General features: G+C 42.1%; 1 protein-coding gene across 1 annotated transcript in view; it reads left to right on the forward strand.

Moving 5' to 3' along the window:
• ldlra (low density lipoprotein receptor a) overlaps positions 1-10,823 on the forward strand; it is a 12,018-nt gene extending 1,195 nt beyond the window's left edge. The window contains exons 2-18 of the mRNA XM_035655744.1: positions 2,324-2,449; positions 2,561-2,683; positions 2,864-3,244; positions 3,338-3,460; positions 3,568-3,690; positions 3,834-3,953; positions 4,218-4,343; positions 5,159-5,330; positions 5,415-5,642; positions 5,768-5,886; positions 6,002-6,141; positions 6,310-6,451; positions 6,902-7,039; positions 7,171-7,440; positions 7,938-8,018; positions 8,124-8,287; positions 8,459-10,823. Of these exons, the coding sequence (XP_035511637.1) occupies positions 2,324-2,449; positions 2,561-2,683; positions 2,864-3,244; positions 3,338-3,460; positions 3,568-3,690; positions 3,834-3,953; positions 4,218-4,343; positions 5,159-5,330; positions 5,415-5,642; positions 5,768-5,886; positions 6,002-6,141; positions 6,310-6,451; positions 6,902-7,039; positions 7,171-7,440; positions 7,938-8,018; positions 8,124-8,287; positions 8,459-8,515 (2,633 nt within the window). The 3' untranslated portion in view covers positions 8,516-10,823. The remainder of the gene's footprint in view (positions 1-2,323; positions 2,450-2,560; positions 2,684-2,863; positions 3,245-3,337; positions 3,461-3,567; positions 3,691-3,833; positions 3,954-4,217; positions 4,344-5,158; positions 5,331-5,414; positions 5,643-5,767; positions 5,887-6,001; positions 6,142-6,309; positions 6,452-6,901; positions 7,040-7,170; positions 7,441-7,937; positions 8,019-8,123; positions 8,288-8,458) is intronic.
• Positions 10,824-11,383: the final 560 nt, after the last annotated feature.

The following is an 11,383-nucleotide window of genomic DNA, read 5'->3' on the forward strand; positions in this document are numbered from 1 at the left end:
TGAGGTGAAACATGTTGGAACTGGTTGTCACCCAGTCACAGAGATGTGTGTTGTGATATGTCTGTCCCCCATGTTGTGAAACAGTTGCCTCTCACCCGTGTTTGGACAGAGGAACTTGTTCCACTTTGAGGAGAATTAATGATCTCAAAGTGATCAGTTATTTTTTTTTATTGTTTATTTTGGGGAGAGGGGGGGTGTTATTCTCATCTTTCTGACCAGAAAGAGTTACATGATGTTATTCTGAAATATTTAAAAGATAAGGAGCCGTTTCCTGTCGCTCTCTCTGCTCACCTCATGGCCGATCAATTAAACACACCAGACGTCACAGAGTGGGCAACAAACATGAGCACATTTATTATTTCCCCAGCACTGATTTTCAATCAATAACGCTGCCATTCGGTCCAATTTATCTGTCAAGGTCTGAACTTTAAGCCCATTGAGTAAATACTCAGCGTAAAGTCAGTTTTGGGTGACGTGTCATCGGTTTCAGGGAACAAGAACTGATCTATAAAGTTGCTTGATGTTGTTGTTCTCCTCCTTCTCTCCCCTACACATTCAGGGAAAAGGAAAGTTTTAAGTTAAACCATTTGCGTGGGCCGTTTTATTTCTTTTGTATTACACACAAGGATATCCGTTTGATAAAGACCAGGTTTGTCAACATAAAACTGAAGACTATCTTATCTTACGAGGGCAATAATGCACCTTTCACTTGGAGTCATAAAGAAATTACAATCAGTAGTAGAACACCCACGTGACTGTTTGAAGTCATAAGAAATACTACTACTACAGTACAGTGACAAAAACACCTTGAAGAAATCACCTCCTGCTAAATGTTCAAGCATGACTGACAGCACCATATGTTTGACTTCACCAAGGAGCTATATGATTTACTATGCTGTAGGACATTCATAGCCAAGCATAATTTATGAGTTGTCTTTTCGCCATCCGTTCTTACATGTCAGTAAATATTTAATTAGAATTTGTTGGCAAAAATGTTTTGGCAAAAAAAACACTGGTGGTGGTCTGTGCTGCTAGTGCTAAACACTTCCCCCCCTTGACCCCTTTTAGAAACAGGTGGCCATGCAGGGTTTTGGAGCCCTTGGGGCCACAGGGAGGAATGGCCTCTAGTAACTTGTCATAAAGTGCTCCCTCTCTGATGTACAGTCTAATTGGTGCTTCCAGTTCACTGGCTTCATTGGGTTCATTAAAGATGGGGGATGGGAGTGCGACTCTGTGTCTTCCGCATATTCATTTTTGCCAACGGGGTCATAAACACTGGAAAATTAGATTTCTATTGTGATTATTAACTTGGCATATCAGCAGCAGCTCCCTGATAAAGCCTGATAAACGCAGGCTGCACTGCTTACACACTTATCGTAAGTATCAGTAAGTAACCACAAGTCAGTATCCCTGAGTTGTGGTTCAGCCATTTATCTGCCCTGTTTAAACAAGTACCAACAGGCACGTGTGTGGCTGTTCATGTGTCTGTCATGCTAGAGTTATTGCCTCCCAGCCCCTTTCTCCTCTGGCAGCAGATTTATAACCACCTCGCAAACACTGAAAAGACATAGCACCTCCCATAATGAAACCCAGCTTGGGAGGCACAAGTGAACTAAAACTAACTTTCTTTACATTACCTGTGATTTGTGACATGAGGCAATGCTGTATCTGCCCTGAAAAAAACAAAACATGGCTGTTTGTGTGCTGACCACAAAGGTTTTTACAAATTACTACAACAACTGTTGGATGGATTGTCATTAGATCTTGTACAGACATTCATGGTCCCCAGAGGAAACCTAATGACTGTTGTTCCCCAGTACTTACCCCTAGCGCCACCAGCAGGTTGACATTTTAATTTTAGTGACATGTCTTGATAAGTATTGGATTGGATTGCCATTCGGATTGGAATTTGGTACATATATTCTTGGTGCCCAGAGGATGAACTCTACTAACTTTGGTGACTTTTTTGTTTGTGCCTCTGTGAAGTTGTCCAGCACTACTTTGGTGATCCCATAACCTTTCTGTTAGCGTCATCATCAGGTCAAACTTAAATTTGTCCAATACTTAATGATCAAATATCCTGCATCAGCCTCATCTGTACTTTGTGTTTAACTCTAAATAGCATATGTTAGCATGCAAGCACACTGAACTAAGATAGTGAACATTATACCTGCCAAACATCAGCATGTTAGCATTTCATTCGCACTGCTGTGCTGAAGTGCAGCTTTAAAGAGCCGCTAGCAGCCATGCCTGTGTTTATGGGGGTATCTAAAACAAAGGCCCTTTTAGCTGAACTGTTTTTATCTGTCTTTGTCTGTCATAGATGCATTGACAACATGTGGAACCAATCAGTTCCAGTGTGGGAATGGGAAATGCATCACAGTCAGATGGGTGTGTGATGGCACAGATGACTGCGGAGACGGCACAGATGAACTTCCTGGTACCTGCAGTGAGTATAATGTGACGTCATTGCTTTGCATACCTACATGTGAATCCCACAATCCCCCAGTCTGATGATTATGTCGTCTAAGTTACCGTTTTTTGTGTATTTCACTTCCAGTGGCCAAAACATGTAGACCGACAGAGTTCAGCTGCGCGGACCGCCTTAACCAGTGTATACCGAGCACATGGCGCTGTGATGGAAATGCCGACTGTGAGAATGGAGCTGATGAAGAGAGCTGTGGTAAGTTGAGTTAACTAAAGGCTGCAAGAGGGCCACACATCGGTTTTACCATATCCTCAATCATATGTGATTTACCTTTTTTTATTGCTCGCAGCTTTCGTCTCCTCCCATCCTCCCTTCTCCAAAGTGTTCCTGCTCTTTCATTACTCTGATCGCCCCGTTGTGTCTCCTCTCTCTTAGCGCCAAAGCAGTGCACAGACAACGAGTTCCGCTGCAGGAACGGCCAGTGCGTGTCGTCCTCCTTCGTGTGCGACGATGAGGCGGACTGTGACGACGGCAGTGATGAGGCCTCCTGCCCACCCGTCACCTGCAGCCCCACGTCTTTCCAGTGCAACAACACCGTTTGCGTTCCCCGCCTGTGGGCCTGCGACGGTGACTCCGACTGCCCCGACGGCTCCGACGAGTGGCCCCAGAACTGTGGTACCCAGAGACCTGACACTGCTCCCACTCATCAGTGCACATCCCTGGAGTTCAGCTGTGGCAGCGGAGAGTGCATCCACGGTAGCTGGAAGTGTGACGGAGGAGCTGACTGCCTCGATCGATCTGACGAAGCTGACTGTGGTGTGTATGGTTGCAAAATTCTTCTCTCTTCTTAACTTTCAAGTCATCACCTCTTGTACTCATTTCAAACGTCTACCCTTTGCATTCCTCTAGCTCGGCCCACCTGCCGTCCTGATGAGTTTGAATGCGGCGATGGCACTTGCATCCATGGTAGCCGCCAGTGCAACCAGCATTACGACTGCAGGGACATGAGTGATGAAATTGGCTGCGTCAATGGTATGAACCTCCTCCCCTACCCATTCCCGTCCTGGTCGCTAGCAGCCGCATGAACTCTCTCGTCTGTGTTTCTAACTGAATCTTTCATTCCCATGTCTCTTCCACAGCGACCCACTGTGAGGGCCCAACCAGGTTTAAGTGCCGCAGTGGGGAGTGTATTAGCATGGAGAAGGTGTGTGACAAGCAGCGTGATTGCAGGGATTGGTCAGATGAGCCTCTTAGGGAATGTGGTGAGTACAGAGGCCTCTCCCCATAACTGTCTGGTTAATTACTACTTTAATGCATTTAATGATGGTGTCTGTAGCCTCAGAATGTCAGTTACTGTATGCCGTCAGAAAAAAAGATGGTAAACCTTTTCTTCCACCTTCCTCAGGCTCCAATGAGTGCCTGTACAACAACGGCGGCTGCTCTCATACTTGCAATGACCTGAAGATCGGCTACGAGTGCCTGTGTTCTGCTGGATATCGCCTGGTTGACAAAAAACGCTGTGAAGGTAACATCCTCCCACACAGATACAATTATAAAATAGTCAATGTGCTTTTTATCTCTCAGTCTTCATGCCAACGTGGACTTCAGTCAGATTAAGAAACGATGCCAAGCGATCTGTTTACTCTGACGCAAACTTTGTCACAGACTGTCCTGTCAGATAAAGACAAAAAATTCGTACTTCTTATGGACACAGTGACTCAGCATTGCTACTGTTTCGTTACACTCATGTGTGTTTAATGTAATTTGTGTTCCTTTTTCTTTGTATCAGATATCGATGAGTGTGCCAACCCGGACACCTGCAGCCAGATCTGCATCAACCAGATAGGCAGTTACAAATGCCAGTGCGAGGAGGGTTACCAGGTTGACCCAGCGACCAAAGCCTGCAAGGCCATCGGTAAAGCTCTCTGAGTCTTTCTGGCATTATTATGTAACAGATGTTCAAAGATGATGTCTAACTAGGATTAGCTGTGTATGTTTTATGGGTCTCATTGTGGTGATGATAAATGACGGGACTGTCAAAACTCACTCTGTACGTAACTCAGTGGTTTGAATCACAGCACAGAGTAACTAAAGTACAGAGTCACAGAGTGAGCAACGGCTAACAACATCTCCACACCATCTGGCATACTGCCTATGTGGCCACTGGAACTGAAGTGATATATTATGAGCTATTTTTAGTGCCGACCCAGACCGACACTGTTCCAATGAAATTACAGTAAACAAAATTCACACTGCCTGGAAAACAAATAAAAAAACCACCTCTTAAACCTACATTTCTTCTTTTTGGTAATTACAACTTTGATCAAACGGTACAACGCTTCCTTGAAAAATGTCTTTCAAATTTCAGTTCAACCTTTGGGGTGGATCTAGAGGAGTGTTAAAGGCTGTCACATTTAACTCATTCATTTAGATTAATTATAAAAACAATGTGAAATTAATTTGATGATCAATTATGGCCACATTTCAGACTAAGTGATAGGCTTAAGTTGAATGAAAAAGAAAAGAATGGAATAATGTAAAAAGATTTGGAAACAAAACAATTAATTGATTTCTGATGCCACTTTTAGATATATCTTTACAAAAATGCAATAATAATGTTTTTGAGTAAAATGTTTTCATATATTGCTTTTCCAAGCAAGTCTTCTGGACCTAAAACAAACATAAATTGAAACAAACAAACATACATACAAACATAATCTGATTTTGTAGGTACAATAGCCTATCTTTTCTTCACCAATCGTCATGAGGTCAGAAAGATGACTTTGGACAAAAGTGAGTACACCAGAGTGATCCCCCGTCTTAAGAACGTTGTGGCTCTCGACATGAACATGGCCACCAAAGAGATCTACTGGTCAGACATCTCACAAAAGAAAATCTACAGGTAAGCAAGAATGAAACCAGAATGAAAGTGGTGTTTTTCTTTGCTTTATTCCTGCGTGACACCAGCTCTTCACTTTCAATCCAGAGCTCAGATGGACTCGGCTGAAGACTCCACTCATCACAGCACGGTCATCAGTAATGACATCGACGCTCCTGAAGGCATCGCTTTTGACTGGATCCATGGTAACCTGTACTGGACCGACAGCATTCGCAGCACCATCTCCGTGGTAACCACTGACGGTAGCCGCCGCAAAACTCTCTTCCACCAAGGTTTATCTAAACCCCGTGCGATTGTGGTCGACCCACACACCAAGTAAGTGATATAACTAATATAACTAATAAAAGCCTAAATCCTACCCAGACTCTCTAGGATTGTATTGATTACAGTATTTTATTTTTTTATAATATTTTATTTACAACATATCTGTGTCCTCCCAGCTTCATTTACTGGACTGACTGGGGGAATCCCGCTAAGATTGAGAAAGCAGGCCTTAACGGAGGAGACCGCACCGCTCTGGTTACTGACAACATCGAGTGGCCTAATGGGATTACACTCGGTAAACATTCATGTCTCTCTGGTTTCAAGTTGTTTTTTTTATCCATTCATGTCAATGCCAGGGGTCACTCCAGTCTGACCTGTCGACCCCCCCTCCCGTTATGCTTCCTCCCCAGACCTGTTGAACCAGCGGCTCTACTGGGTGGACTCTAAGCTGCACACCCTCTCTAGTATCGATGTGCAGGGCGGTGGTCGACGCACCCTCATCATTGACGAGCACAAGCTGGCTCACCCGCTGGGACTCACTGTGTTTGAGGTAGATGTTTACCACCTGATAAGCTCTGTTACACATAAACCCAGAGCCTGTCAAATACAGCATGCCATAAACTCCTCACTGCATGTGTAAACAGTAGTATTGCTCACTGCTGCTACTACTGTCCCCAAGTCTTAAAGTTGAAGCTTGGTTGTTTTTTTGTGCTTCTAGGAAAGTGTGTTCTGGACAGACGTCAGTAACAATGCCATCCTCAGTGCAAACAGACTCACAGGTGGTGACATCACACCAGTGGCAGAGCACCTATCGTCACCAGAGGACATTATTCTTTATCATAACCTCAAACAACCCGCTGGTAAGGGACCCCACTCTCACATACTGTCAGAATTCTGGATTTTGTTTTTGAGATTTTTTTTGCCAAAGAAAAACAGCAAATAAGGTGTTAAATAAGGTGATGTTTTTATGACCTAGTTTAACACCAGAAGGCGTGGCAAACTGTTCTGTAAGATAACTTTTACACAAGCAAAGTGGATGTTTGTCCAAACCAATAACAGTCTAAATAATATAGGCTACAGACTATATCGGGGAAACACTGAATATTTGCAATTTTAGGCATGTACATATTGAATATTTGGACAAAATATTCTAGATCAACTCATTGACTTTAAAGGAATTGTTTTGTGAAATATGGCTGTTTGCTAGCCTTAGCGGAGTGTGTTTCAGTATGATAACATTGATAATGGCTTCAAAACATGTAAAGCAGTTAAACTAAACTAGAAAAAAATCATCCTCTTTTCCCTTGCAGGGAGAAATTGGTGCCAGGTATCCGGCTGTGAATTTTTGTGCCTGGCAGCTCCTCAAGTTGGCAGACATCCCCCCAAATATACCTGCGTCTGTCCAGATAACATGATGCTAGCCAGGGATATGAGGACATGTGTACCTGGTATGTAAATTATCAAAGAGCATATGTACTGAAGTACAATATTGAGGTGAAAATTAGGTGAAATAACTTCTGTCTTTTATCTCAATTGTGTTCCTATGTTTCACTCTTCATCTATTTTTGTACTTTGCCAGCTGTGCCAACACCTGCAGCTCCCATGCAGCCTCAAGTTCCAGCAACCATCCCCCCTCGTCAGCCACCAGTGCCAGCCAGCACCACACCCAAGCCCCAGGTCCGCACCACCACAGTGCCTATCCTTATCACCAGCACTGCGGCAAAGCCGGTGCCACGCGCCACCAAGCCTCCTGTGAGGACCACCACACCTGAACCTAGGACCCCGTCCCCCCAGACAGTGAAGCCTAAAATTCCCCAGACCACCACAGAGACTCCAGTTACCTCTCCAGGCAAGTTGAAATACCATAATGGTGGCTTTGTGTATTTTAGATTGTTAAGATATTCAATATCTATAATTTAATTCATATTGTAGAAAGTTCGCTTTCATTCATGTTGACCATTTAAAAAAAAAGGGTTAGATATTAACCAAACATGGACACAGGGGAAAGGATTGTGTGACTAGATAGTTCCTTGTAATAGTTTCCTGCTGGGCAGCTGATTCTCAGGTCTTATCAGGTTGTAGAGATTCCCACAAGAACTTAAAGGCACCACAAAAGAAGTACTTTATTATCATACTACACTGCTCAGATTAACCAATCAATGTTGGTAATCCGTCTAAAAGTGGTTTGTAAGCATGGTATGTTATGGGGAAATAGCTGTCACTAATGTAGAGTACATAGTCTTTGAGGTCAGCGGGATAAAAACGTGCAAAGCCAGCAGCGTGGCCCTATGAGTGCGTTGCTTCATGTATCATTAACTTCTTTCCTTGTGTTTACCTTTCCCTCAGATTTCCGACATGGATTTGCTGCAGCTATTCCCAACCCTGCCTCCACCACCCCAATAGCTCTCTATATCGTCTTACCTCTGGGTGAGTTGCTTTGTCAGTTCCCGCAACGATGGCTTCTTCACAGAAAATACAAATTATTTGAAGTGATAACACCATCATGTCTTTTCTCCTGCTCCTTGTGTGTAGCGATTGTTTGTCTGGTGGCTGTTGGTGGTGTGCTGCTATGGAGGAACTACAGGATGAAGAACACCAACACGATTCACTTTGACAACCCCGTCTATCAGAAAACCACTGAGGACCAGGTGCACATTTGGAGGAACCACAGCCCTGACGGTTACTCCTACCCAAAAGTGAGTTTCACTTCAACTTAACTGTTTAATTTTACTGAGATAAACCAATATCGATCCATACTACATGTTTTCATCATCTAATGATATCTGATTGGATTCCTCCTTCAACAACAGCACATACAGGCTACAGTTCTTTTATATGTGTCTGACATCCTTTTTATTTGCTCTCAGAGACAGGTTGTGAGCTTGGATGAAGAGGCGGACAATCCAGCCTTCACAGAAAACTGAACAATGTCGGGCAAAGTGGAAAGAAGAGTCTCGACGATAAGCTACCTTAGACGTCCTTTTTTGTATTTTTTACCTCACACAGCACAAAGATATGGAAGTCAAAGCCAATATCAGACAAGCTTGAACTACGATATCCTCACAGATGAACAAGCGCTCTACAGTGGAGAAACCAGGGTGAAACATTTTTTTTCAGGTTGCACATTTTTCATCACATCAAGTGAACAGCTGACAATCCATTCCTCAAAAAATCAAACCAAATCATCAGATGCTGGATTCCTCCGTCTAACTTTTTTTTTTACCTGCTATCCTAACCATGAAATTGATGACATAACTGGAGAACTGGAGTGTCACTGCTAAAGCCAAATGATTTGAAGCAGCGATTTAACTGAGCTCATTTAACGAAAATTCTAATTGGGAATTTCCTCTGACTTGTGTAAGGTAGAATTCACGAATGAGTGTTGTAAATATCAGTCTATTTTTGTTTTAAATTTTATTTCTGAATATTATCATATCTTATTTGCTTTCTCGGCCACTCTCATATTTGTACAGTAAGCTTAGCTCAAACAGTAACCTGACTGTGCCAGGTGGTTTGTCACACAGAACCATCTTGGAAGTCACTGTTCCACATGTTTGGAAAAGGGCAGGCACTTCTAAAAAATACTCAGTAGGGGACTGGAAGAACCATCTGTCTATCATTATTTATCACTTTATAATGCCAACCATATAATGTGGTCAAACTCTTATGAAAGCCAGTCGGGAGAAAATACGAAACATTTTTTCAAGACTTCAGTGCCGTTCTTTCAATTAAGAAATACTCTCCAGTTCTGATTTAACTGGTGCTAGCAGCATCTACGCTAACCTCACTTTTCACACACTGTTAAACACTCAACAACTCATACTGTAGCTGTCAGTAGTTCCTCATAGGATGCTGATTGGTCCGAACAACTGTGGTTTGGACACAAGCCCATAGATTGAAGCCTGCCAAGATAGACTCTCACTTGATCTTGTAGTTTTGTGATCTTGAGAGTCCAGCTGCTTCGCAAGGTTACTGTAAAACTTAAAGGTGCTGATTGGTGGATTTTGTTACCTTTGGACAGAGGCAGACTAACTGTTTCCTTTTGTTTCCAGTCTTAATGGTAAGCTAAGTTTTTTACATTCAGCTCAAGCTCCTGCACAGACATGAGAGTGGAATCAATCTTCACCTTTCCCAAAATGGCGAATGTTTTTGTTGTCTTTTCTCTTTGTTTGTTGGAAACAAGAAAATCTGAACCTGACTTTTATTCCAAGAGAAACACTTGATCGAGCGGATTTAAAGTTGAACATGCAGTAGGTGAATGTAATAAGAAACCTGCATGTGCCAGTTTAACCAGTGTGACCTCAAAAAGTTTCATAATGATGTGTGTGTGTGTGTGTAACTTTGAGTTTAAACCAGCTATGGCCTCAGTAGTGGAGCAAAAATATCACCCGAAAAGACCTGAAGACACTGCTGTAGTTGAGCTCCAAGAATAGATCTGTGCCTTGATACTGTGCTCTGTATTAACTTTCAGATTTTCACAACAACACTGCGTTCTTCAGCAGCTGTTTGTCGTTTCTGAGTTTCAGCTCCATTCTCTTGATTTGTGATCGGCTGTCTGTGCACTGGAGGACCATCTTTAAATGTTCCCTCCCTATGCCCCTCTCGGGAGGACCAGTGCATTCCTCAAAGACTAAAATGCTTTGATGCAACCACGTGTGACCAATGGGGCCGTGTCTAATGCTCTGTATCATGGCATGTGTATATTTACATCCTCCCTTAGGACCAGAACCTCAACTTGCCTTATACCAGCATTCCTGACAAAAGAAAGCCATGTGCCCTATCGTGTTTTTAAAAAAAAAACCACAGTTCTCAGCGGCTGTTTGAGCTCATTTATTTGTATTGCTGACAAATGTGTGCCTTTTTAATGACATATTTTATTCACATGTTCCTGTTGGTGCTATTGAACTCGGTAGAAATGTTTGAAATCAGAGTGTCGGCCTGTTTACAGTGAATTGCTTGAGGCATGTGGCAGTGTTACATGCAGGTGAGGTTACACCTAACAAAGACGTTGTTGTGATGTGGGTTATGACTGTCAAAAGGCTTTTAGGTAGAAAAAAAAGTGCTAGTGAAGCTGTACATAAAGTAATTTTACATTCACCGACTAACAGTGCAGAATAAGCGTGTAAATATAATGTTCATAAATGTACATATTTGGTCTTTACTGTTTTCTGGTAATAATGTCACTCTTTTAGACTTTGTTGTAAACTTTCAACATTTGCTGTACAGAAATAAATGCTTTTATTTATTATAGAATAACTTGTCTGTGTTCAGTTTTTGAAGATGCTGTCTTAATTTACTTTGATTCACATTATTAATAAAAGGATACAGAAAACAATAATAGCTGACAGACTGCTAGACAAGAAGATGTTCACTAGAAACGTGCACAGAAGTATGGGAGCTAAATATTATAACAAGAAAGAATATGAAATTAAATTTGAAATATTTATGAGGATATGCCAAATTATGGGAAATTTGGTCTACCTTAATCCAGTGGGTACTTTTTTGGCTAATGCGCCCCAAAAGCTGTGTCAGACGAGCTTATGCACCACTTCATAGAACCATCACATGTTCCAAAACTGGATGTTAATTTCAAATACAAAAGTTGATACAGTTACAGTGATATCTGGCCTTTTGGTCTAGCCTAAACTTAGCTAATTCCACTGTTTATCTGTAAACTTGGCTAGTTAAACTGTTTATCCATTACTTTTAAAAATAATAATGAAATACTGTTTATTATATATAATTTCAATTTTCAATAATTTCAATTTATTAGCCAACCATTTTAACTGTTA

The sequence above is a fragment of the Morone saxatilis genome, unplaced genomic scaffold, assembly GCF_004916995.1.
Source record: "Morone saxatilis isolate NCDOM2014 unplaced genomic scaffold, NCSU_SB_2.0 Contig14, whole genome shotgun sequence".
NCBI classification, from domain to species: domain Eukaryota; kingdom Metazoa; phylum Chordata; class Actinopteri; family Moronidae; genus Morone; species Morone saxatilis.